The sequence below is a fragment of the Myotis davidii genome, unplaced genomic scaffold (genome assembly GCF_000327345.1).
Source record: "Myotis davidii unplaced genomic scaffold, ASM32734v1 scaffold391, whole genome shotgun sequence".
NCBI classification, from domain to species: domain Eukaryota; kingdom Metazoa; phylum Chordata; class Mammalia; order Chiroptera; family Vespertilionidae; genus Myotis; species Myotis davidii.
Genome location: NW_006284336.1, coordinates 4,167,972 through 4,195,700, shown reverse-complemented (window position 1 = coordinate 4,195,700; position 27,729 = coordinate 4,167,972). Strand labels below are relative to the sequence as shown.

The following is a 27,729-nucleotide window of genomic DNA, read 5'->3' as shown; positions in this document are numbered from 1 at the left end:
AATCTGACCCGCGTCTGAAATTCTGGCTCAGCCAGGACTAGGCTGTGTGGCTCTAGACAGCCCACTCTACCTCTCTGAGCCTCCGTGTCCTTACTTGCAGTGACTGGATCTACCCCTCATTGCTACAGCGAAGGACTCAACCAGATGAAGAGTCAAAGAAGCTCAGTGCCTGGACATCAGCTAGGAACTCATACAGCAGCCAGCCTTCTGTCAGCATCGTTAAGCCTCCACTGGGGCTGGGAGGACAGATGAAGAACTGGATCTGAACCTGACCTCCTTGCCATTGGTGGGAACTGGAGGAATCAAGTGTCAGGGGTTGGAATTAAAGTAGAGAACCGCAGTCCTAGAGACGCTGGTCTACATGGCCTTCCCACTGGCAGTGTTGGGGGGCAAGTGAAGCTGGGAGGAAATCAGATCTATGACATCACTGACCCGGGCTGCCAGGCATCCCTGGGTTCGAGTCCCAGCCCTACCACTTACTGATGGCATGTTTCAGCAAGTTACTTAACGAGCCTGTGCCTCAGTTTCCTCCTCTGAAAAAATAACCATCATGGTCCCAGATCATTACGAATACAGACCAGTGCCCAGCACAGTGAACGCACATATTAATGTAGGCGGCGTGTGTCATCATTATTGCCATCATTACGGTAAACCTTTGGGGAGAGAACACTGAGCGAAACCTGCAGTCCCCCCTTTGTTCTCCACACCCGGCCTTCCTGAGCCTCCTCCGGAGAGCAGGCTGCAGGCTCCAGCCATGTGCTTACCTGAAGGTAATGGCGTAGGAGTCGCTACCTTCCCGCTTCCGGATGAGGAAGGCGCCGTCCCGGGGAACCCTCATCAGCATATCCTCCGCTTCTCCACGGCTCAGCCCGTCGTAGTACCACCTGCAGCAGAGGCCGGGAAACCGCCAAGTGAGAGGGCCATCCCCGGGGGCGGGGGGGACGCCTGAAATATGGTCCTGGGAACCACTGGGGAAAGGAGACGGCCTCCCATCCAACACCCTCCGCAAATAGCATTTTTAAAAGACCATCGACACACAGCCTGGGGGAAACGTCCACGTGCTGGGTCTGTCTGAGGCACAAGACAATAAATCAACCAAACTTGACCCTGCTCTGCCCAGCTCTGGAGGGCCAGTGTCCGAGATGGCACAGGAAATCGGAGGCAGGGAACACAGGGAATCGCGTTCCCAACAGGTTCTTTCGTGTGGTTGGTCTGTGGTTACTTTTAAAGATGTGAAATAACAAATTTTAAAAGGCAATCCGTATGACTATAGATGAGACGTCAACAATAAAGTTGCTGTGAGTTACATGGCTTTCTGAGAAATGTGCACTTTAACAACCTCCTACTTAAACAATGTGTTTTCTTTTGTTTTGTTTCCAAAATTGGTTAAAACTTTGGAAGGCATAACTGATATTCACTTTATCAGTAAAGAAATGAAGGGGAAACTTTTACCATTATTTTTTCCTTGTTTGCGTTCAGAACAAACAGGAATGATCTATGACAAATAGAAAGACATCTCTGGGCCAAAATTAAGCTCTTAAAACCGAGGCCTGGGAATCCAGGGCTATGAAGGTAAAGTAGAAGGAAGGGAGAAGAAATGGGGCAAAAGCAAGGGGGAGCGGGCATTTGGAAATGGTGGCCACCGCGGGAACTGGAAGAGACCCCGAGGAATTTGGGCCCAGCACACCCCACGACTGGCCTTTCTGATTGGTGGACACAATCTGCAGGGGTGTCTGCCCCCACTAAACCCATGGATGTGCTGCCCGAGATCACGGGCTCACGTACGGCTTTGATTCATGGGGGTTGGGGTTGGGCACGGGGTCGGTGAGTCGAAGCTCGAACTCGGCGCAGCGCAGGTGCGTCTCGCGGTAGTGCTGGATGAGGGCGTAGATGCTGGTGAACATGAGGTTGTCAGTCAGGTAGTACTTCATGGTCCCGCCCTCCATGGTGGAGCGGATCCGGCAGTGCTGGACCCGGCCGGACCGCCTGTGGGCAGAGGGACAACAACATCAGTGTCCAGGCTGGCCAACTGTCCTCCATGCACCCTGGGTGTCAGACAACACAGGCGGGGGCCAGACTGAAGACAGGGGTGGACACTAGGTGTGGCCACACGAGCTTCCCTCTGCTCTTAGAATAGACCCCAGGCTTCCAGAACATTCTCCCTCCCTCCTCCACCCCTGCCCCCTTTTACCTACTTAACTCCTACTCTGCAGCAAGAGGACCTAGGTTCAAATCCTGACTCTGTCACCTGACCTGTCCTCCCTGAGCCTCTGTATTATCATCTTAGTGGTCACACAGGGATAATAACAGTATCGGCCTCACAGAGTTGTCCTGAGGACTAAATGAGATCCCACACAAAACGTGCCTGGAATGCTGCCTGGCACATGGTAAGAATGTGTGCGCTATCAGGATTTTGTGTTTGTTATTATAGTTTTTACTAGAGGCCCAATGCACAAAATCTGTGCAGAGGAGGGTCCCACTGCCACCCGCCTTGGCCAGCCTGGTGCCACCCACTCTCCTGACTGCCCCCTGCTGCCACCACCTGTTGCCTCCCTTGGCAGAGCAACCAGCTGGCCTGGAGCTTGGGGCCTGCAGGTTGGGGGCAGCTCCTGCATTAAGCATCTTCCCCCTGGTGGTCAATGAGCATCATAGCAACCAGTTGTTCTGCAGGTCATTCCACTGTTTGGTCAATTTGCATATTAGGCTTTTATTATATAGGATTCTTCAGGTCTCCATTTAAACACCACTTCTTTCAGGGAGTCTTCCCTGACTACCCCGTCCCCCCCCAATATACATTAGATCCCGCTCTAATAGGCTTTCATAACATCTTGCATTTTTCTCATTGCACAACTACAATTATGTATCATTTGCATGATTACTTTTTCATTGTCGTCTTCCCCGCTAGACTAATCACCATCAGGACAGAGACTCTGTCTGTCTGATCACTGCTAAATCAAAGTGCCCACCACAGAGCAAGCACTTGATAAATATCTTTTCATGAATGAGGCATAGATGAAGGAGTGAAAGAATGAATGAGAAAACTCATAAAAAGCTCCAAAAGGCTGCTTTCAGAATCTCTATTTTAGAGACAATAAGAGGGAGAATCCAGGAGATTGAGAGAAGTGCTCAAGGTTATATCACCTGATCCAGGGTTGGGATTAGGGGAAGATGAATGAGGTCACATTGTCTTATGTTGATATTTTGTTCATCATGATTTTTTAAAAATACATTTTTATTGATTTCAGAGAGGAAGAGAGAGGGAGAAAGAAAGAAACATCAATGATGAGAGAGAATCATTGATTGGCTGCCTCCTACACTCCCCACACTGGGGACCAAGCCCACAACCCGGGCATGTGCCCTGACCTGGGATCAAACCGTGACCTCCTGATTCATAGGTCGACGCTCAACCACTGAGCCACGCTGACTGGGCCATCGTGATTTTTTTGCATTACTTTTTAATTTTTTAAAACATTGCACTGAAATATCACTAATCTGTTTACTAAGTTTTTAGGCCTCACCCACCTCACCCAGTCCTGCCCCACATAGCTCACTAAATGAGGTCTGGGGTTCCGGTCCAGGCCTGCCCGAGTCTGGCCTGCACTCCCACTACCTGCCACTGAGCCTCCCCCTGGCCAGCTGCGAGCAGGCGGCACGCCCTGGGAAGAGGGCCATTACCAGAAGGACAGGGTGTAGTCGTTGGGGAACGTCTCGCTCTCCCGCACCAGGAAGGTCCCGTCTTTGCCCCCTGTCTCTGAGCAGTATTCCTGCAACAGCTTCTCAGCACTTGTCCTCTTCTCCACCTTCTTGTGGAACCACTTCTCTCCAAAATGCAGCTCTGTGGGGGGCGTGTCCTGGGCCACAAAGAGAGGAGGGGTTTCTGAAAACCTGGACCAGGCCCCCAGCATCTCCAGACTGGCCCCCCTCCGCATCCTGACTCGGGGGACTGGAAACAGACAGAGGCCTCAGCTAGCCCACACCCCGAGGCCTGCGAAGACAGTTTCCACTGCCCTCCCCTGCCTGCTAACCTAGTCCAGACAGCCCCCATCTGTGGGAGCCTCCTGGAGTCCTGAGACAAGGGGAGAGCATTCCCCAGTGCAGCCCTCAGTCTATTGCAAAGGAAGTCTGAGAGCAAAAATACCTGGGAGCTCAAGAAACAGTACCAAAGGCGGCCAGCAGCCTGAGGGGAGAGGGCAGGAAAGCTGGGGACAAGGCCAGGGGTGGGGCTGGACAAAATATCCAAATGACCTCATCCTCTGGAGGGAGCAAATGCCACTCAGGCTCTTCAAAGAGCAGGAAAGACCCTTGAACCTCATTGGTGAAGTCCCTGGGCCGGCCAGCCAATCAGAGAAGAGCCAGAGAGGCTTTGGTACCCAAAGAGGCAGCTTCTTAGGCTGAGGACGTCCAGGCCTGATGGCCGCGGGATTAGAGGAGCCATCTGGGAGGTCTCCACCTACCTGGGGCAGTTCCTCTTCCACAGTCTGCTCAATGTCGTCACTGAAGGACAGCTTGGCATCGGCAATGGCGCAGTAGTGCCGAGTCCATTTCTAGAAAGTAAAACCAGCGTTAGCTCCTCCCCAAAGTCTCTACCCTATCAATTCTGGGGCCCAGAGTCCTGCCTGGCATCATCATCCCAGCATTCCCTGGGGGCTAGCCTTTCCCACATTCATAGACATTCATGGTGGTTTCACAAAATCTGATCTCCTTTGAGACATTTCTTTGAAAACATCTATTTATTTTGGGTTTCTTTTGGCATCTTCAGAACCTTTTCTATTCAGTGTATGCAAGGGTAGATACGACTTAATATCAAATTTCTATTTCATTTGAAGCCTTTGTGAATGGTGGCGTTGATTTTCATGTCCTCCTGACTGTCTTTTCCTATTTCATTCACTTTTTAAGGATTTCTCTGCCAGATTGTTTAGAGAACCTTTCTCCAACATTTAATTGTGATTTAATTCTTTATTTAAATTTTAGCCATTTTTAATGTTTATTTCTAGGATATTAAGAATAGTTGTGTAAAAATGGATTTGCATGTTAGATTAAAGGATATGAGAAGTGGTGTTAGCACTCAAAATGCCTTATTCTCATCAAAAAATAAGGTTACCAGCCTGACCGGCATGGCTCAGTGACTGAGGGTCGTCTATGCCTTATTCTCATCAAAAAATAAGGTTACCATCCTGACCGGCATGGCTCAGTGATTGAGCGTTGTCCTATGAACCAGAAGGTTCGATTCCTGGTCAGGGCACATGCCCGTGTTGTGGGCTCAATCCCCAGTGCGGAGTGTGCAGGAAGCAGCCAACCAATGATTCTCTCTCATCATTGATGTTTCTATCTCTCCCTCCCTCTCCCTTCCTCTCTGAAATCAATAAAAATATATATTTTTAAAAAAGGTTGCCAGTGGCAGCATCTCAGATTGGAAGATACTGAGGAGTTAGGCCCACTAAATGCCCGAACTGGTCCTTGGACTAGAAAAAGGACGCTAGCGGACAAATTGGTGATGCTGAAGTAAGGCTCGTGAGTTAGTAGTGCTGTGCCAATGGTAACTTCCCGGTTATAAAATTATACTCTGATTACGTAGGGTGTTAGTCTCTGGGGAATCTGGGTGAAGGGTTATATTCATTGTGTGTGTGTCAGGGGAGTGTAAATATATAGTAAAGTATATTGAATACAAAGTTATTTCAAAATAAAATACAAAAGGAAAAGAAAAGAAAAGAAAAGTTTCATTATAATTCATTGGGGTCACAATGGGAGTCAGACAGGGAGATCCTCCGAGCCCTGCAGCAGGCCTCGTACACACGCAAGGCTTGAGAAGGGGTGCGAAAGGCTCACCAGGTCGATGGGGTCCCACATGTACAGCTCCCCCTGCTGCTTGTGCTCATCTTTCTTGTCCTCCATGTTGACATCCACGTCGCCTCGGGGGCCCAGCTTCTTGTGCTGAGGGGGAAAAATACAGAGAGCCCGTCTCCCTGGAGGCCCAAGTGTAGGTGGTTTGAGCCAGCAAGCATCCGTCCGCAACGCCACACCTCAGGGCCTTTGCACGGTCTGTCCTCTCCGCCTGGCTCCTCTCCCTGCATTCAGCTCTGTGCTCGGTGTCCCCTCCTCAGAGGAGCTTTCCTCAAATCCCTGATCTGAAAATAGCCCACACTCCCCTTCCCACCCCTTCACCCTCTAGCCCCTGGTAGTTATTGTTCATACCCTTGGTCCTATGTGTTTCTGTGCACCTATCTGCTTGTCTTCTATCTATGTGTTTCTGTGCACCTATCTGCTTGTCTTCTATCTAGAGGTGCGGGGTGGTGGAAGGCACACTGAGGAGGCAGAGGAAGAGGACCTGGTGCCAACAGCACTGCTGCTACCTTATCGGCTGTGTGACCCGGGGCAGGTGGCCACACTTCTCTGATCCTCACGTTCTCATCTGTGAGACGAACATGGCGACAACAATACGCTCGCCTGTGTGAATCCTGACCACCCGCCTAGACAAGCACTTGAAAAGCTCAGGGTGCGGTGACCTGGTGAAGAGAGTGCAGGATTGGGTTTGAAATCAAGGCCTGTCACCTGCCTAGCCGTGTGACCTTGGCCACATGACAATCTCTCAGCCTCGATAACCTCCTCTATGAACTGGGTGTCATGACACCCTGCAGGATCCTCTCAGCCAAGGGACATGTATGATGCCTGCAAACAGCAAAGCATGGCAGACGTGTTCCGTTTTGAACAGCCTTGAATTGTTTCTTTGGCAGGAACTGTGTACCCTCAGCTGAGTGAGTCATTTCACCTCTAGACCTCAGTGTCCACATCGCTAAGTGGGGCCTGAGGGCCTGGGCAAGTCTCCCAGGGTTATGGTGAGATAGAATTTAAAAAAAAGAATACGCCCATGCCTAGCCTGGTACCAGTGTGGCACATACTGGTTGTGTCACAAATGCTACTTCCACCCCCTTTCCCTGAAATGGGAAGGATGAACCATGAAGTACCACAGACGAGGCAATGGGTGCTCTAGAACGAGAGCTGAAAATCACTGGGGACAGAGAGCTGTCCTACTGGAAGCAGAGGTAGAGGTAGCAACAAATGAGCTGGGAACAGAGAAATGCAATGAGGCCCCTGAAGACTCACTGACACCATGCCTGAGATGCTGTGGGCCCTGCCTGGCTTTGCCCCCTCCACCTCTAGTCCTGCCTCCCCTCTGTGTCTCAATGAAAACCGCCCAGGATCTCAGCCCAATCCTCCAAATAGCCTGGTGCTTTAGACCCGAGGGCACCAAGCCCCCTTATACTGTTGGGTGCTACCTGTGGATGGGTACGTCTCCCCAGTAGACCGTGACCTCCTGGCCCATTGGGATTGTTCCCAGTGTATCTTGGTGACTCAGGGACAAAATCTACCTAGTGAGCACCTATCCATCCTTCCATATCAGCCTGCTAATTGACAATGAACTCCATCTCACTCCTTTCACTGATGGCTGCCCACCCCAAGACTGCATATCCCAGGCTCTCTCATAGGTGGCGTGCAAGATCCTGTGACTAAGTTCTCGCACACCAAACAGGACGGACTGGCACATGTACAACTGACATCCACACGTTTACGGGAAATCGCTGGCCCCGCACCCCTTCACATTCCCCTTCCTGTGGCCTGGAGCTGGACCACCCACACCAGGACGGTGCCCGGCACGTGTGCCCCGGAGGCCCACTGAAGTCTGACCCCAATCTCAGAATAATGTTTATAATGCATGAGATTATAAGAGAAACTAATTAAACTGAAATGTAGTTCTTAGGATGTTAAATAAAAAATATCTGCAAAGGCCTAAAGATGTGTTATCTTTACTAATGGCTTGCACACAATCTAGAGGCAGACTAATAACTACCATCATCTGCAAGTGGTGACCAGCACAGTGTTATTCTGAGAGACCTGCAGGAACTGCACATGTGATATGAAATTAACCATGATTTCTGCGGGTGGCAAAGCCCCACCTGGCTTGTTGCCAATGTTGATAATGGAGGGAGATGCTAAGTTTTACTTGCAGGTTAATCAAAACAAAGAGAAAATATTTTTCCCCCAAAGTTCACATGTCAACCGTCCTGAATTCTATCTGTGGATTCTCTGGAGGCCTGTGGAACCCCAGCTGAAAACCCCTTCCCTGGGGGACTGTAGAAAAGGACTCTGCGTCCCTGGATTACCTTGTGGGCCAGAGCTCCAAGCTTCCAGAACATTCTCCCTCAGATGAGGAAGAGATAAGCTCATACGCTTTAAGCCTCTGTATACCTGGTCTCTTTATCCTAGTAATTCAAGTACCCAGATGCCACCGTGCCCCTGGCATCCCTGTCACTCTTGGGCACAGCAATCACTCATTTCTCCCCGCAGTACTTGGCAGGCCCCCCATTAGTGCACGCAGCCTTTTGGGGGCAACTGTGCATCTCCGGTCCATCTCCCACACTGGACTGGGAGCTCCTGTGGGCAAGAACAGTGCCTGGGTCCCTGAACACCCCTGGCACCTTGCACGTGACTCAGAGAGGGGCGTGGGGAAAGTTTGCCAAAAGAATGAATGACCGCGTTAATATTTACGTGTGGGTAGCGCCCGCAAAGGCACAGGTGCAGCCCTAAGCGCCTGCAGGCATTCCTTCACATTATGCTCACAGCACACCAGCCGTGCGGGTTCTATTAGTATCCCCGCCCCCTCCCAGACCAGCAAGAACACAGAGGCACCCAGAGGCTAAATGACCTTGTGAGGGTCACTGGGTAGTAAGGAGAGCCGTGTGAGACGGGGCAGTGGGACCTGGAGCCTGGGCCCGGAGCCTCTGGCTCTCCCGAATGAGTGACAGCAGCCCGAGGCCGCCTACCTTGATGATGATCTTCTCCCGCAGCTGGCTGGGCGAGGGCAGCTGGTCAGCACTGGCCTCCGTGGGCTTCGTCAGCAGCAGGTCACCAAACACCTCCTTGAACACTCTGGCCATGTAGCGCTGCTGCTCCACGCAACAGTGCTCCTCGATGGACAGGATCACGGGGAAGCTGCGGGCGGCAGGGGCCGGCCGGCTCAGCAAGGGGGCAGGCACCCCGCCTGTGCCTGCCTGGCAGAGCTGCCGGGGACCCTAACCTTGTCTGCCCAGCAGAGGACAGGTGGGCTCAGGCAGGGGAGCAGAGGTCAATGAACAGCCACATGGTTTCCCAGCACCAGCCTCCTCCAGGTTCTGGAACCAGGGAGTGACTTGTGCTCTTGGCCTGAAGGGGGCGCCATCACTCGGCTGAGGACTCGGTAGTGACTTGGCTCAGGATGGAGCCCAGGCTGGTGTGTTTGTAGCTCTGTGTGTGTCTGTGGGTGGGCAGAGGGAGGGGTCTCTGTCTGCTCAACCTTTGCCTCCTTTTCCTTAAAAGTGAAACACCTGGAAGCCAGACAAACTGACCTTGAGGCGACAAAGGCGTGGTCTTTGATGGCCTGCACAACGTCATCAAACTTGATCTTGGTGGTCCGGGTCCAGCCGTGGTAGATGATGGGCTTTCCGTCGGGCCCGTCCCAGCAGTCCACTGTGGGGGAGAAGCGGGCAGCCTCACCACCTGTCCGTCACTCTCCACCTCACGAGCACACTGATGGTGGACATGCGCCCGGCCAGCCACGAACTCAGCCCTGACCCCCACGCCAGCTCAGCTGCTAGAACATGGGAGCCAAACCTAATAATCACACTCAGCAGCACCAACATGAGGACGGGTGTTACCTGTGACATGTGTTACCTGTGCGGTGATGGGGAGATTTTGGTTGTTTAATTAAAGGTCCTTTTGTAATGCAATACATTTGTCCAAAAGAAGCTGTTTTAAATGTTTCTCATCGAAAACGATATTGACATTGTGTTTTATTTTCTGATGTTACTTGTCTAAACCTTGGCTTGGCTTTTTCTGCTAGTGGAAAGAATATGCAGCAATGTGAAAATTTATCCTTAAAGGTTCGCAGTAAAATATTCAAACAGAACTAGATTATGTAGAAGGTGAGCATCCCTATATCTTCATCCCCCAGAGGTAACCGGAGCTGACAGTTTCAAACTTAATTTTTTTCACATTTGCTCTTTCCTGAGGGGGGAAAGTATAAACTAGGCAACACGCTGTAGAAATAACTGCCGTTAGAGTTTCATACTATGATGAATTTATTTAAAATAAAATTGGAGCCTAAATCAGTGGTTTGTGTCTTTTCCCAGCCTAATACACCTTTGAGCCGCTGGTGGTCAAGTCAGGCCAGGAGCAAGAGGTGAGGAGGAGGGGGGAAGAGCTGGGTCCTGGGTGTGTGCAGGTGCTTGGAGTCACCTGTGCTGGGGTGTCTGTGAGCAACCATGACCAGAACGGTCAGGATGGCATCCATGGCTGAGCCAGCTGAGGGGCAGGTGGGCTCAGCAAGAGGGAGCAGAAGTCACTGAACAGCCACATGGTTCCCCAGCACCAGCCTCCTCCAGGCTCTGGACCCAGAGAGCGACTTGGGCTCTTGGCCTGTAGGGGGCGCCAACGAGCTGAGGACTTGTTGGCAGTGACAATTGGCTTCAATTCTCAGTAGGTGTTACCTCCACCAGGAAAGGGCTACTCACACTCAATGCAGCGACAGCCCATGCGCAGACAGCGGATGTACGCCTCCGGGGACGACTCACTCCGCAGCTGGTCACCTGTGAGGTACCTGAAGGAGAGGAGGCGGGCCTGCACCTCAGGGTGTCCTTGGGGAACTTCTCAGCCCAAGCTCCCAAAGGCCTGAGTTCTTCCTGTCTAGAAAGACCCGCGGTTAGGATCTGGGCCAGACACTTGCCATTGTGTGGCCTCGCCTTAGACTCAGGCAACAATCACAGATGTGAGCAATAACCACCTTGGTGATCCAAGTGTGGGGTCAAGACCATGTGTTCTTTGGGGAACGGGGTCAAAGAGTGTCAGGAGTGAGATTCATGGTGGCTGATAAATTAACAACCCTCCCTTGGCTACCCACTGGCCCTCAATCTAAAGGGGGCAGAGATGGGCCACCATTTTGATATCAGGGAGCCAGCCATGAAGAGGTAGGTGGCCAACAACTATAGGTGGAATTTACTATGCCATGAACTATGTCCACCAGACATAAAAATACATATTCTTATGCACTTTCCTCCTCACCATGTTCCCCCTTTGAAGAGTTTATGTTCCTTAAATGTCTTCTGGGTTTGGTAGAATTCACCATGCTAAGACACAACTCTTAGATCAATGGACATGGTGGGGAAGAGAGAACTATTAAATCAATCTGCCCCTGAGCCAGACTGTACCTCCCAGAGTGCCTGGAGATAAGCTTAAGGGCTTTCTTACAAACTCCTGCCTGGAATGACCCTTGAAAAACCACAAAGCTACAGCTCTTCGGGTGCCCAGGATCCAAGGCCTGCACCCTCCCACCTTATAAGGCAGACTAATAGTGAAACTTGAGTGCAACATCATTTCTCTCTTCCCATCTGTTTTCTTTTTTGCAATCAAGGCAATCTTCCAAAGATGTAAATTTGAGCATGTTGCTCTCTGGCTTAAAAGCCACCAGTGGTCTCCACTGCCCCCCACCCCCTGCTGCCACTTAAAGATTCCACTCAACCCGTAACAGACCCCTCTCAGTCCCTCCTGCCCCTGGACCTTTGCACACGCTACGCCTCAGTCTAAAACCATCTTCCTCTCCTCACCACCTGTTCTCTCACCAACTTCTTTCCTTTGTTAAGACTCAAAGGAGGTCTTTTCCCCTCCAAGCACACGATAGCAGTGCTGCTCTGTCCTACCTGCTCACTGCTATATACCCAGTACCCAGCAAGCACAGGGTAGACAGTAAATATCAGTGCAGTGACTAATTCAGTTGCTTTGCTGTGGCTACTATGAGTTGTCCAAACCATGCAAACCAGCTTTGCCGACTGGCTTCTTAGGGCCACTGGAAAAAAAAAGATCCTTGCAATGCCAACTGGGAAAGAGGGGAGCATTCCCCCACCCCTTCCAGAAGCGTTTGTCTCTTCCAGTCTGAGCAGCGTGTCCCTGCGCTCTACCTGCACACTTTGCCAAAGCGGCGCACAGGAACGTCCGCCGTCTCGCCCTTCGTGGGCAGCCCCTCCCAGGCCGGTGGCAAAACTCACGTGTTATGTGACGAGGAAATCCAGTAATGAGACAAGGGGTTGTTCATGTCCTGCATGTCCACCACGTCATACTTCTCATCCCAAATGCTGTTCTCCCGTGAAAACAGGTACGTGAGGAACTAGGTACCACAAACACAAAGAGCGGATCATCACGATGGAAGATGAGGAGGGTGCTATCTGGTTCTTTCTGGTCTGACCCGCACGGGGAAGAGGTAGCTCTGACACGTTAACTGCAGATAGTCTCCAGGCCATCTGACCCACGTTTCCATGCAGGGACTCACAGACCAACAGGCTGTACTGACACCTGTGCCACTGACCTACACAATGCTTTCCTTATTAATGTGTACCCTAAAATATTTGTTACTACAAGAGTATATGCTTCCTATATATAATAAGTCTTAAGGTGTAATAATACCATAAACATTTGTGAACCTGCCAACTTGATAAACAAAACATTAACATTGCATCACAACATTTAAAAGGCAGGAAATGTCATATGCCGATGCATGACCCTTTTTTAAAAAAAATCAGAAGATTGAGTGACACTGGGGAACATTCTGCTTCCTGGGAACAACCGTACAGATAACAGGAGCTCCCAGTTCTCCCTCCGTCTTACCCACGCTGCTGCCTCACTCAGGGCCAAGTGCAACCATTTCAACAGCTCACAGGAACCCCAAAACCTTTGAATTTGGTGTGTTTACAATGCGCGCCTGGGCAATAGACGCCCTCTAGTGGCCAAAACAAGAAACGCACCCAGGAAACGAGGTCAATAGACAAGGAAAAAAAGGAAAGACTGAAAAAAACCAGCCCCAGAGGAACAGCTCACCAGGAGCCCACTCACCTCATCGACAAACAAGAAGGGCTCCGCAGTTTCCCTCATCGTGTCGTCGATAAACTTTGTCATCCTCTCACGGACTTTGTTCACATCCTGAGCCCAAAGTTCCTTAGAATGACAAAGAAAACAAGACTTCACCAAAAGAAGCAATGTCAGACATGAGGGCGACGCGCCTGGCTGACCCCAGCAAGGCGCATCCTCTGCTCCTCTGCATCCATTACGACTCAGTGATGGCGAACCTGTGACACAACTCATTTTTTTGGTTGATTTTTCTTTGTTAAATGGCATTTAAATATATAAAATAAATATCAAAAATATGTCTTTGTTTTACTATGGCTGCAAAGATCAAAAAATTTCTATATGTGACACGGCACCAGAGTTAAATTAGGGTTTTTCAAAATGCTGACACGCCGAGCTCAAAAGGTTCACCATCACTGCCTTATGTGGAGTGGTAATATCCTTGCACAGAGTTTCCGTGAGGATGCATACTATAAAGTAACTTTATTGTGTTCCTCTCCAAACCCTAACCCCCCAAGTATTCATCAGCACAGGGAAGAAACAGGACCCACACACTCAACTTTGACTAATGCTTTCCAGGCTACGAGTATTCTAAAGGCTCTATCGATAAGAATAATGAAAGCAAATGTGCTGTCAGATGTACATGTGGTTGGGTGAGAAGGGTCGGGCCAGGATGTGTGAAAGAGAGAAGAGCTGAAGGACAGACACAAATGAGGTGGCGGAGAAATGGCCCCCCTGGCAATGCGGGTGCACGTCAACAATGAGCCTTGCTGTTGATTTTTGCAAATCTACTTGGATAAGGGACACAAAGCAGCTGGGCGGCTGGGGAGCAGCCAGTTCGTTTGAATACAGAAGTGCTAAAATCTTTGAATATTAAAACATGAGACTCAAATTGTAGGATCCTTTATGCAAAGGCCATGCCAGGCCTCGATGGCCCCCCAAGGCCAGAAGCTTCCTCCTTCCTTCTACAAAGCTTCCTCATCAGGCTAATTACTCACTTTTGTGGGGAGCTAGTAACGTGTTACGCACATATATTCATGATCAAAGGCTTTTCTGAAAGGAAGGGTTTATTGAGCCCTTTTCTTCTTCCCCAGGAGATACTTATTATTCTCCTCGTCCAATAAATGGGGAAATTGAGATGTCGAGTCATTAAAGAATTTGACCCCAACGTTGAGCTTGAGACCAACTCAGGCACATCAGTTTTGGGGTCTTCCTCTTCACCCCCTTTCTATAGCGTGGCCCACCCCTCCCACAGCTGGACTGGGGCATAGTTAACCGGTCCCTTCACGGAAATTTAGATTAGTTCCAAGTTTTCATTTCTGCTGAAAACGTTGCTGTTGTTGCTTTAGGATAAGTTCCTAGGAGGGCAATTATTTAATCAAAGTATATTAACCTTTTTTCAAAGTTTTCATGTTAATTGCATATTGCCAAAGCACTTTCTAGAAAACTCGTACTAGTTTACACACCACGTGTTACAGTGACTACTCCACATGTGCGCATCCATCACACCAAACAGATGTCCTCAGTGACTGGCTCTGCTTCATGCCATCACCCCACAGAGCACCGGCACATGGGACATTAAGGGTCAGCCAGCTGATGGCTCAGGGCCCCCATCTCTGTCATCATGTCTGGAGCCCCTATCACACTCACACAGATGCTCAGGGGCTGTCTTGCATGTGAAGAGCTGCAGCCTGTATCCCTGATCTCCGAGGACAGCGCAGCGAAGGGGCTGGGGATGGCGGGAGGTGGGGGCGGGAGGGGATGAGGATGGGGAGAGCTTGTCATTCTCCCCCCTGTAATAAATTAAGCAGCACTGGGTGGTGAATTCTGGGCTGTAAGGCCACTTGTCCCCAGGGGGTTAGCCATGTAACTGCTGACAAGGAGAAAAGTCTGAGCTGTAAGAGCCAACTGGAGGGTGGAAGGAAGGGACAAAACAGGTTAATCCGTGAAATGCAGGGAAAAACCAACAAAAGACTGTGTGCCATCCTGCGTGCATGTTGGAACCGTGAATACACGTCCAGGCGACCATTCCCACCATTACCTAAAGAGGACAGCCAGGTGCCGCCGACCACCAGGCGCCTCCGCCTCTCCTTTACAAATGAACCTTCTGACTGCTTCCCACCACCAATCCAAGGAGCACTCACTTCCTCTTTTCAGACTCTGCCCTTCCCCGGAATCAGCCCGATTCACCCTCTCCCCCTTTATCTACAGCCAATGTGCCTTCTTTCTAAGCAACTTACACCTTTCTTCCCCGCACTGTTTTCCCGGACGAGCCCCTCAGCTCCAGGACAGCAAGCACCGTTGTCCCCACCAGCCCTGCCAGCTGCACAGGCTGCGTGCCCCAGGCCCTGGCCCTTTTCTGGCCGGCATTGGGCTCAATAAACCCTTTCTTTCAGAAAAGCCTTTGGTCATGAATATATGTGTGTAACACGTCACTAGCTCCCCACGAAAGTGAGTAATTAGCCTGGCAAGTGTGACTCAGTGGCTGGGAGTTGACCTATGAACCAGAAGGTCATGGTTCAATTCCTGGTCAGGGTTCATGCCCAGGTTGCTGGCTCGATCCCCAGCAAGGGGCATGCAGGAGACAGCCGGTCAATGATTCTCTCTCATCACTGATGTTTCTTTTATCTCTCCCTCCTTCTCCCTTCCTCTCTGAAATCAATAAAAATATCGTTATGCCTTAGCTGGTTTGGCTCACTGGTTAAAGCATCGGTCTGCAGACTGAAGGGTCACGGGTTTGATTCCAGTCAAGGGCACATACCTAAGTTTCAGGCAAGATCCCCAGCCCCAGCCCGTCAGGATATGTGCAGGAGACAACTAACTGATGTACCTATCTCACATCGATGTTTCTCTCTGACTCTACCCCTCCTTCCACTCTCTAAAAAGTAATGGAAAGCATGGTGAGGACTAACAACAACAAATACACACACACACACACACACACACACACACACACATCTATAATAATAAAAGTGTAATATGCTAATTAGACCGGATGTCCTTCCAGACCACCTTCCGGATGAAGCCAGGGCTGTGAGGGAAGCCCCGGTCCCGGGTGCCAGAGGGAAGCTGGTGCTGGCAGCCAGGGGAAGGAAGGCCTACTCTCGTGCACTAGTGTTGTGTGTCGGGCCTCTAATATATGTATGTGTATGTGTGTGTATGTGTGTGTGTGTGTGTGTGTGTGTGTGTGTAAGTGAGTAATTGAGTGCAAGGAAGAGCATAGTGGAAAAGAAATAAACCATACACCTCTCTCTGATTCACTGCACTGGCAGCTCAGTACTGAGGGTGTAATTGTGCCAAAGGGAACTCACTATCCCCCTTCCTCTTACTTTTCCTTGGTGGTAGCTCAGGCTGAGCAAATAACCCCTCTCTTGATCACTCGCACTCAACCCCCACATAGGCAAAGCGTGACACCTCAATGTCCTCGGTCACCATTCATCACGTTACAGTAGCAACAGCCACTGCTGGGCCCTCCGTGTGGCTGCCCTGCACCAAAGTGTGTGTCTGTTCACTGTTTTCTCTACAATCAGAGAAATCTTTACACGGGCTGTGTATTGGATGACAGAGAAATTAGAGTTGCATGTGCAAGGTATAATAGCAGTGTTATGATTATGCTTTTTAAAAAAAGAAGTCCATTTCATGAGAGAGGCAAGCTGACGATTCACAAGTGAAATGACACACTGTCTTAATGATACACTGCAGTTTACTTTAGAATTTTCCGGGCCACGAAAAGAAGGGGAAGGGGAGGGAGACAGGGGTGTGAGATGGAGGACAGATGTAATAAAATGGGCACACGTTCATAAATGATGAGTCGGAGTGCTGGGCACATGGTGGCTCTATGCCAGCTTGGCTATCTTTGTGCATGTTTAAAACATTTTGCAATACAAAGATTTTTTTTAAATATAAATGAACTGAGTATCATTATGAACCTAAAACTACTCTAAAAAAGTAGTCTATCAGAAAACAAAAAATTAAAGAGAGAGAGAAAATGTAAATGAGACTCCAGTGATATAAATAAAACACTGATTTGTGATTATGCATGTAGATGCATATACACAGAGATCAATACCATCTTCTCTGACCCCCACCATTCTGAGAGGCGGGGCTCGCATTCCCATTAAAAAGCTGGGGTACAGAAAGGCCAGACTGCCCCCCAAGGCCGCACAGCTAGTGCGAGGGGCTCAGCTCTCTCTTGGCCTGTTTCTCAGCTGCGCCCTATTAGCACTTGGGGCCGGTCATTCCTCGCTGCAGGAGGGCTGACCTGTGCGCGTGAGGCTGTTGGGCAGCATCTCTGGTCTCTACATACCACGTGCCATTAGCACCCCCCCATTGTGGCCACCAAAGCTGTCTCCAGGCATCCCCCTGGAGGGGCAGAGCCACCCACTGCAGACTGAAGGGTCCCCACAAAACTCACGGCCCCCCACAAAACTCACGGGCCCTGCCACCAGCCTGGAGCCTGGATATGAACAGTCCAGGAGACTTCTTCCCACATGTCATCCCTTTGAGGACAACTGTGCTCACATATGCCCCAGGGGACCTCGCAGGCTCACCGCCTCAGTCACAGCCTCCATCAGTCAGAGAAGGCTTCCTGGGGAAGGGAACCTAAGCTGAGCCAGGAGCCGGAGGGGAGGCCAGCCAGGGGAGGCGCACCTGCCTGGAGGCCTCAGCCTGCCTGTCCACGGAGAAAAATTCTCCCTCTTGCCCGTCCTCAATTTGCGCCTTGAAACGGAGCTAATTGTGGGGCTGTCCTCGTTCCAGAGGCTAAGACAGCAAAGCAAGAGGCACTGGGCAGGGAGACTAAACTGTTCCTGACCACAGGTGGCCAGATGAAGACACAGGGCAGGTGGTGAGATGGTGAGAAACCATCCAGGAAGCTCCTCTCAGCACCCTCCTCCCGCTCTTCTGTTCTCTCACCTGCTGTTCATGTAAGAGAAACCGCTGGAAGTCATGCAGGTGAACCGCGGAGGCATCCGGCCGGTCAGTACTGCTGCCCTCGGGGAAAGAGAAGGTGTTTAGAGAGGGACACACATCAGCAGTCAAGAACAGCAAAGCGCCAGCAGGCGGCCTGCCACCCAGACACGCTGGCAAGACCCTCCTCTGTGCCAGGGGCAGGCTTGTCAGCGGGAAGATGACATTCCTTACCTCTAACAACTGGATGGCCCCTGGAACCTGCATTTAGCTGCTCCTAGGTGGTTCCAGTGCCGAGGGAGGAGGAGGGGGGAGGGAAGGAGAGCACGGATATGCGTGTGCCCAGCAAATGCGTGGGTAAACTGGGTGTGAACAGACTTTAAGGGGAACTGGGGCCACATCAAAGCGTCTCCTTAGAAGCCCCCATGCGGAGTGTGCTGAGCCAGGGGCTCCGAAGCAGGACTGGGGGCCGGATGAAGCCCCCGGACTCTGGGCGGGGGGCGAGCATCAGTGGGAACATGCAGGACCCGGCCATGGAGCAAGCAGAGGCCCGCTGTCGGAGAATTTTCCATTGGGATGAGAGAACCCTTCACCCTGAATAAAGGGGACGCCACCTCGGCCAGCAGCTTGATGACCGATGGCCTTGGGGAGGGGCTGCTCATGGCTATCATAACGCTGGGCCCCCCTGACCGGCACAGGCAAGCCTGGTTCCTACGGAAGTGCATCCTGCATAACAGCTGCCCGGCGAGATTCGTACTCGTCCCTGACCACTTGCCAGTGGGGTGGGGCGGGGGGGACTTTTCAAAATATAGGAGATGCTTTATGCTTCTCCCTGTACTGAACACTCGGGGTCCACAAGTCTACTGTCTTTCATTACAAGTGCACTTCTACTTGTCTATGCGAACAAGCCTCCTACGATTGCTTCACAGCTTTTCCTTAATTCATTAGTCTTTTCATTAAAATACAACATAAACATCAGGTTTGGTTTTTATACACTCTGAAGTCTTGGGGTTTCTGGTTTAGAAAGTGACAGAGGGAATCAGAGTGTCCGTACCAATGAGGGTGGTCCGCCCTCAAAGCATGTTCAAGGTGCTGTTAACTCCATGGAAAACCTTTCTCCCCGGGCACACAGGTTTGGGGAACACAGAACACTTTTAAATCCCCTACTTAGGACACCGGTCCCGCAGTGAAGGTCCTGACAAGTCCCGCAGCACTTACTTTTTCATAACATCATTATTACTATACGCAGGTCCTTGCCACACACCACGTGAAGCACTTCATATGCTTCCACTCTTTCATTCAGTGAAACCTGCTTACCCAGGAATTTCCCAAACCCACTTGGCACTAACAATGTTTTAATTTGTATTAATAATAATAAAAAAACACCTCTCCACCAGTCATATTCTATGAAGCACACCCCAAGAAAGGAGGTCCTAAAGCACACAGAACCTTCGGGCCACCCCACCCACCCACCACTCCACAAACTCTGTTGCTACTGTTCCTGTGTATCCATGCCACAGGGTCGGCATGGCCAATCCCCGGATAGGCGGACCCCCGCCCCCAGTGCCCACCCACAGAGGCGACCCTCCCAGAGCCGACCCTGAACAACCATAACCCAGAAGAGGTGCCTCACCCCAGGATGAACACGGAGGAATCTTTTTTGAATTCGTCAAGAATCTGAAATGGAAAACACACACAAAACAAGGACAGTCGACAAGTGAAGCCACTAAATGCAAATGGTCAGATTTGGGGGGTTAAAAATTAACACCATCATTTGTGTGACTTGTTAATGCAAATGAATAGATTTTTTTTTTCTGTGAAATTATCATTGTAATCTGAGCGACTTGTAAATAGTCAAATACAACCAGAACGTATGAAGCAAAAGGCAGAAGTCCTGACCTCTGTCATCATCTTATTCCTGAGAATTAATCACTCTTAATGATCTTGTAGGCTTCCTTCTAGAATTTACGTTATGAACATTAGTCTAATTATATCTAATCATAATATATTACATCGTGTCTCCCAACTTTCTGCTGCTGTTTCAAGCTTTAAATATGATTCTACCTATAACCTCAAATAGTCCAGCCTCATTACTTTGAAAACCCACACTGCATTCCATAACATGTGTATCAATTTTCTGCTACTATATCCAGTCTTATAAAGAAGGTCCTCGCACATATCTTTGCCCATGTGCACCAGTGTTTCTATTGGGTAGACTCCTAGCCAGGAAAACAGTTGGACGTGGGGTGTGCACATGAACCTCAGTAGATTCCATCAACTGGCTCTCCAAACAGCTTTCCCAACCGACACCCCCACCAGTGAACACACCAACTTTCCTATACTCTCACTGCTACATTTCAAGTTCTTAACACATTAAGTGCCCCGTCAGTCACCAGTGACGGACACTATACTTCCCGTCTGGAGGACAAAACAGGCTGGGCACTTAACATGTTAAAATTTCAGAGTATTCTAGTAAAATATTTAAGGGAAGATTTATATAAAAATCCTATGAGAAGAGGGAAGTGGGTAAGGACATGGATGAAATAAGATGGCCATGAATTGATTGATCATTGCTGAAGCTGGCTGATGGCTATATGGGGGTTTGTGATACTAGTATCCCTGCTTGTATGAGTTGGACATTTCCCTTATTCAAAGTTTAAAAACTTAAAATCAGTGGCTGGGCACTGAAGGTGGGCATAGGAGAACTCAAACCCTGGTTCAGCTTACTAGCTGTATGACCTCCAGCAAGTAACCTCTCTGACCCTCAGTTTGTTCATCTGTAAAATGGGATAACAGTATCTCTCTCACAGGGTTGTGAGAAGCATTAAATGCATGTAAAACACTTAGCACGGCAGCCAGCATAGAGTTCACACTTAGAAAATGTTAGCTATGATCTGTGTCCATAATCTGTTATTATAGCCAGGTTAGAGGTATAGCTCCTCACCAGGGGGACACACATGGAATTACAAGTCTTATCTTCCTGCTGCTGTCAAACTTTTGGAAGCTCTGAAGCTTGAAAGCAGCAGCATAAGCAGGTGGGTAGATACACAGAAGAACTGACAACCTCAAGTTGGAAACCTATAGCTACTGATGAGCAAGAACTCACTCCCTGGATTTGGGTCTGGGGGGGGGCGGGGTATCAATCACCATAAACAGCCCTGTCTCACCAAGGAGCCCAAGAAATCCAGGGGAGCCCCTAAGAGCACCACTAATCCTTTTCTCTGTCCTGCTCCCAGGGAGAGCTCAGGATGTAAGTTATATGCTAACAGGGGAGGGGCAATTACCTACCACAAATGCACTGCAGTTTCCCAAGTCAGCCAGCAACTATCTAGAGAGCTTGAGGCTTTGTTATTCAAATTCCAAGTCACTGAATTAATATATGCACTGGCCAAACTGGACAGTAATACCATCCAATGGTGGAGACCAGAGTTTGCCAACCCAGAAAGTCTTCAGGGCCAGGTAGGCAACAGAGATTAGCAGAAAGCTGGCTGCGGGTGAGGGTGGGGGCAACCAGGGAAAGCATGCCTCCTTTTTACTCGGAGGTCAGCACTGGAACGCTGGACCCATAGATAGTCAGATCTCAACGTATTTCGAGAGAAGCTAAAAATCTGGAGCTTACTATGAAATCCCCGCCCCAAGTTTTAAATGTAGGCAATTCATTTCAAAAACATTTAGAACCATTAGGCCAAGTACAGCCGAATGCATGCATGCTGAATGTGGCGCTGTGGCCGCCAAAGGCAACCTCTGATACAGGCATCTTTCCCCCCAAACTGGGCAATCTGGGGAACCCCCAGGGGATCTGAGGACTCCAATTTCTCCCTCTCAAACACACGCACATTAATTAGCCTTAGAAAGACCCATACCAGAAGGTGCAGGTTGAAATACCTCTCGTGTGGAATTTTATCACCATGGAGACTATCCAGAGGTTAACCTGTGCTGGCAGCCGAAGTAGTTGTTCTGAAAACCTTATTCTCAAGCTTTGCCTGCCATCTGTCCCCTGAGACAGCATCCTGAAACTTCAAGGCAACTGACTACAAACACTGTTCTTTGCAATCACTTATCTTGAATGAATCAAGCTTTGTTCTCAGTCCTGGTCAATTGCCTGAGACAGCAGTTGTCATTATTCTGGATTTCGAAGGCACACTGCCATCGAAACACCTTCATCGCTCTCAAGCACTGACTATAAATAAAGCTTACGGATTTTAACCTAAGAAGCATTTGGATCAGCTTTTGTGCAATAGATTTCTTTTTATTAAGGTTCCATATTAAAAGGGGGAGGGGAGTATGTAGTTTTAAAAGTTTTATAACCAGTAATCTGACTTAATACCTTCATTTTATAGAGGATGCTTGAGTGAGGAGGAAAAAGATGGCTTCCCCCAAACCACTTGGTCAGTTAGAGGTCAAGTTGGGGCTGGAATCTGGGTCTTTCAACTCCCAATACCTATAATCTTTCCACTCTTTTTGGCAAAACAAGAACTAATCCTTATATATGTGGGGGAGGGGGGAGTAAACACAGTGCACTGGAAGTTTTTACTCTATAAAATAATGTATTTCTGCCCAATCTAGACACACAAGAAATGCTTCTCCCATTGCCCTTCCTTGGAGACATCCAAAATCTCATGGTCATTGGTCACCTATCAAGGGGCCTCACACTGTGGCCGTCCTGCCAGCCTGCATGTAAAAGGCGATTAAAACTGTCTTCTAGCCCTAGCTGGCTTTGCTCAGTGCGGAGAGAATTGGCTTGTGGACTGAAGGGTCCCGGGTTCGATTCTGGTCAAGGGCACATGCCCAGGTTGCAGGCTCGATCCCCAGTGGAGGGCGTACAGGAGGCAGCCAATCAATGATTCCCTCTCATCACTGATGTTTCTCTCTCTCTCTCTCTCCCTCTCCCTTCCTTTCTGAAATAAAAATATAATTTTTTTTTAAAAAAAACCTGTCTTCTAGCGACTTTCACACTCATCACTTAAAAATGACTGCACACTCAACACCCAACCCCTCATTTAGTTCTCCTCAGAGCCCTGTGGTGCAGGCTCACCACCCCCATTACACAGATGAGAAGACTGAGGCTGGGAGTGGTCAGTGGCTGGCCCAAGATCACACAGCTGATTGGAGAGACCAGATAATCCACTGGCTCCAACTCCCACCTACTCTCTGCTCTCTCTGAGCTCTGCTTTGAAACCACCTTTTCCACCTGCAAAGCCCGCTGCCAACAGTTACAGCAGCAGCTCCTGTTTGGGGCACGCATGCCACCCACCAGGCACTGTGCTCTGTGCATTGCACGCTTTTTAAGCTTTATACTTTTGGTGACTTTTTTTTATTGCAAAAGTAACACACCAACTTGGAACAAGTCAAAGAAAACTGAGGTGTACAAAGAAAAAGGCAATTCTCTCTCCTACCCGTCTTTCCAGACTCCTCCAGAACACACACAATAATCAACATTAAATGTGAGGTGTGTATTCTTCCATACTTTCTCCTTGTTCATAAAAACACACAGAGATGATATATAGGAGGGTCACTGTATTCTGTTTTGTTTTTACAAAAAATCGGACCCAACTCCTCACATGAATCTGCTGCTGGTTTCCTCACAAAATTTCATGAACATCCAGAAACACAACGGACTCGGAAGTCTTCACCAGCTGCACGATGCTGCGCAGCATGGCTGGACCATGATTTACCAGCAGGGCCTCTACCGAGAGGCACCCAGATGGTGCCAGGTATTTTGCCCGAGTAAGTCTTGCTACGATAAACAACCTGGTGACACATTCTTAGGTCCCAGTGCTTTTGTTTCTCGAAGACAGAGTCCCCAACATGCCACTGTCAGACCAAAATATATTTTAGGTTTAAATTAGCATACTATCTTAACCTTCTTTTTGGTCATTGCTTTTGTTCGCTGAACCTAGTTCACAGGACCTTTTAATTTAATTTTAAAATAGCATATTATCTTAAAAACATATTCTCATAAAAATGAATAAAAGTATAAAAAGAAGGCACACACACATAGTCCCTCAACCCAGAGATGGTTACTATTAATAATTTGATAAATTTCCTCCCCAAAGAGATAATACATTTAGAATTGGTGAACTTTTTTACTGTAATAGATTCAGATTACAATCCAATCGGAGGTACAGCCACTCATATTCCCACCAAGAAGGTATGCGAACCAATTCCCCACACTTTCCCCAAAGAACTACCACCTTTAAAAACATCTGCCAGTCTAACCGGTGAAAATGGTATGTCACTGTCATCCCCACTTTCCATTTCTGCGACTAGAGAGGAGGCGTCTCTGGTTTTCCTAGGAACGTGCTGGACTTGGAAACACAGGGGAAACAAAAAACATCATTCGATCATGTGCTCAAGCATCACCTTACCGATTTTTGCTGTTCAAACATAAGTTTTTTATAGAGGAGATGGAACTGTTCAAAGCTGAATTCATAAAAACTTGCGCCTATTTCCTGTAAATAAAAAAGAAAAAAAAAATGACCGCACAAGTGTTGGTGTCGACCACAAGAATCCCTCCTCCCTGAAGACAGCAATAAAACACCTTTCTACAACACTGGCTAAAATCAACCCGCATTCCTCTGAACCCAAACTGTCCACAAGCTTCCTACTTAACTGTCTGAAGAACATAGCCATCAGGGACCCCACCAGGTAAAATCCTTCCGTTGATCCCAAAAAGGGAAGAGTCCCTACCAGAATTCCACGAGCCATAATGAGAACTTCTCCTTTTGGAGGCATCAAAGACATGTTTAAATTTATAGGGCAGTTTTGTACAGGTCAATTTTTCAAAGGGTAAGAAAACTAACCAAGCTTTTAGATTATATGGAACTCAACTCCAGTCAAGGCTTATCCCCTGATTTGCTTAATGGCTTTGGGAAATTTACGTAACCCTTTCAGACCCTCAGTTTCTTCATCTGTAAAATGGGAGAACCAACATCACCCCCCTCAGACTTCCCTGAGACCGAACTAGATAACATCAAGTGAAGGCTTGATAGAGAACAAAATTCCAATTAAGTAGTAATCAATGGTAAATGCTTCTCCCATCTCTTTTCTCTCCTTGCAATCCCTACCCTTCTCCATTTTCATCTTTTTGAACTAGTTAGATTGTGTGGGGGGAAATCAAAAGGTGGCTTGATAAACCATAAAGTGGGTTAACCCTTCCAGGAGCTCACTGGTACAAAAACGAATGAGCTTCTTGGACTGAGGAATCCATGACGGGGGCTGCTGTGGACATGGCCATGTGAGTCCTCCAACTGAGGATACTGGGGCGGAGTGTGGTTGGGCTCCTTGACAAGAGTTGGCATCTCTCTGGGGCCAGAAAGTGTGCCGCTACATCATCTCCATCATTACATCATTCGGAAAAGCCACACTTCACCTCCTCTCCCCCATCACTCCTGGAGTGGCTTTACCTGCCCCAAATCTACCAACAGCTTAGCTACACAAGAACATAAAGAAATTAAGTGATGAGTGGGAGGAGGAATGGGTGGATGGCAGGGTGGGTGGGAGGAAAGGTTCGGAGGGGAAAGGTGGGTGGGAAGACTGATAGGTGGGAAGTGAAGGGAAGGACAGAGAAGAACCAACTCGGACGACTACACTATCAAGACTTGCATACAAAATTCTACATCCCTGGCAACCTACATGAGAAGTCTTTCAAAATATTTTCCAAAACAAACACATTTGTTCATATTACTAGAAGTGAAATGGGCTGTAGGGTGGGGAAGGAAAGGAAAAGTTGGGCTGGTGAGTGTGTTTCAAATCAAGCATCTGCGTAAGCAGTCTTCAAAGATGACGTCCTCTGCTAGAATTGAGAACATGGTCACCAAGATCTTCCCATGATTCCTTTGTCTGGGCTAAGACAGGATCTGGGGTGAAGGACGTTCTTGGGCACCAGTCCACAGGCCCGTAGTGGCTTCACGTGAGAGGCACAAGTAGCCGTGAGTCACAAAATTATCAGGCTGCGCCATGAAACTTACCGCACACTTATCCTTGAGGAACTTGGCACTGCTCACTTTGAAGTTGACCAGGGGCAAGATGGCCTTCAACTCTCGGAGGCTGATGCTGCAAAAGAGAGAAACCCAACTCCGTCAACCTTGAGGGGTTTCAACAGTGGAGGGTTTGGCTCTTCCCATCAGCTACCACCTCAGGCAGTCCTCCAGGAGAAGACCCTGCCGAGAGCTGTTAACTGAGCACGAGAGACCTGGATTCAAGGTTAGGGTGACACCTCAGTGCACAAGGTTTATCTCTACCCTTCAGGGGAGGCCATGGCCATGGCCATGTAGGAGATACACAGTGTGAGCAGAACATGGTGTTAGATGACCAGATAACCTCTGCAGATACAAAATGTCACAAAGGTTCAAACTAAAGAGAGGTCTCTATCAAACTATACTACAAAGCCATTATAACCAAAACAGCCTGATACTGGCACAAGAACAGGCATACAGACCAATGGATCAGAACAGAGAGCCCAGAAATGGACCCACACCACTATGGGAAATTAATATTTGACAAAGGAGGCAAGAACATACAGTGGAGTAAAGACTGTCTCTTCAACAAATTGTGCTGGGAAAACTGGACAGACATGTGCAAAAAGATGAAACTAGACCACCAACTTACACCATAGACAAGAATAAACTCAAGATGGATAAAAGTCTTAAATGTAAGGCATGAATCCATAAAAATCTTAGAGAAGAACATTGGCAGTAAAATCTCAGACATCTCACATAGCAATATGTTTATGGATACATCGTCTAGAGCAAAGGAAACTAAGGAGAAAATAAATACATGGGACTACATCAAAATAAAAAGCTTCTGCATAGCAAAAGAAGCCACCATAGCGACCATCAAAATGAAAAGGGAGCCCACTGTATGGGAGAACATACTTGCCAATGAGATGCCTGATAAGGGGTTAATAGCCAAAGATATAAAGTACTCATACAACTAAACAAAAGAAAGACAAACAATCCAATTTAAAAATGGGCAGCTCTAGGAACTTGCTGCTCTGAGGAGAGTCCCTGGACCAGAAGCATCAACAACAGCTGGGAATTTGTCAGAAAGGCAAATTCTTGGGTTCCAGCCAGAATGTCCAGTGAAGCAGAATGTCTGCAGGGGCGGTTGTGCACACCTGTGGCTAAAGACCCCCAGGTGGTCCCAAGGAGCCACAGCCACAAATGTTAACCCCTTGAAAGCTCTCAGTCTCCCCTCTGTCACTGCCAGGCTGAAGCACGAGTAGTGCACAGGGCATATACAGATCCAATCTATGTGCAAGGGGACAAGGGCAAAGGGGGTAAAAAATGTACCCAGGAGGCAATCTGCTACCAGCCCTTCAGGCTGCTGCCCCCTCAGTGGGACTCCAGCCCCTGTGAACCTCAAACTGAGGAATGCAATTCTAGAGACCCTCATAGAAGGTTCAGGGGTTTCCTCAAGGGGTGTTTTGACCAGAGAGATTTTCACCTTATGCACTGACCTTAGAATCTAATTCCCAGATAAGAGGCAACTGAACTCTAAAGGCTCATAAAGGGGAGGTCTCTGGAAATCTGGCCAAGATTATACTGTTAAAACCTTTAACCCATTTTCCCCAGGCCTGGAAATGTCATAATGAAAATGTCCAATACTAGAACATTCCATGTGCCGGATGTTATGTCTAGGAGTGAAAAAGGAGGAGTTTCGTTCATCCAACAAACACTATTAGAGTGGAACCAGCCAGATCCCTGACCTCAAGGAGCCCCAGCCAACATGAGCAACAACAACAAGGGGAAGACTTAACTAAGGCAGAACACTACCACCAACAAGGCACAGAAGGGTCATGGCATGAAGGCTGAGAATCCTACAGTGACCCCAAAAGTGCTTCTCCTGAGGGCCACATCATAAGTTCACTTGGAGATCATTCTCTGACAGCAGTCA

The 27,729-nt window shown here is 48.8% G+C and overlaps 1 protein-coding gene across 3 annotated transcripts in view; it reads right to left on the bottom strand.

Moving 5' to 3' along the window:
* PLCG2 (phospholipase C gamma 2) overlaps window positions 1-27,729 on the bottom strand; it is a 137,793-nt gene that overhangs the window by 49,635 nt on the left and 60,429 nt on the right. For 2 of the 3 annotated variants that reach the window (XM_006754468.2, XM_006754467.2), the window contains 14 exons: window positions 25,803-25,887; window positions 24,201-24,284; window positions 19,466-19,509; window positions 17,839-17,911; window positions 12,913-13,014; window positions 12,072-12,190; window positions 10,545-10,630; window positions 9,381-9,501; window positions 8,820-8,988; window positions 5,827-5,931; window positions 4,455-4,544; window positions 3,676-3,851; window positions 1,786-1,986; window positions 765-884 (listed from right to left, as the gene is read on the bottom strand). In XM_006754468.2, coding sequence (XP_006754531.1) covers window positions 765-884; window positions 1,786-1,986; window positions 3,676-3,851; window positions 4,455-4,544; window positions 5,827-5,931; window positions 8,820-8,988; window positions 9,381-9,501; window positions 10,545-10,630; window positions 12,072-12,190; window positions 12,913-13,014; window positions 17,839-17,911; window positions 19,466-19,509; window positions 24,201-24,284; window positions 25,803-25,887 — 1,575 coding nt within the window. The remainder of the gene's footprint in view (window positions 1-764; window positions 885-1,785; window positions 1,987-3,675; window positions 3,852-4,454; window positions 4,545-5,826; window positions 5,932-8,819; window positions 8,989-9,380; window positions 9,502-10,544; window positions 10,631-12,071; window positions 12,191-12,912; window positions 13,015-17,838; window positions 17,912-19,465; window positions 19,510-24,200; window positions 24,285-25,802; window positions 25,888-27,729) is intronic. The other variant, XM_006754465.2, reaches the window with a different exon arrangement.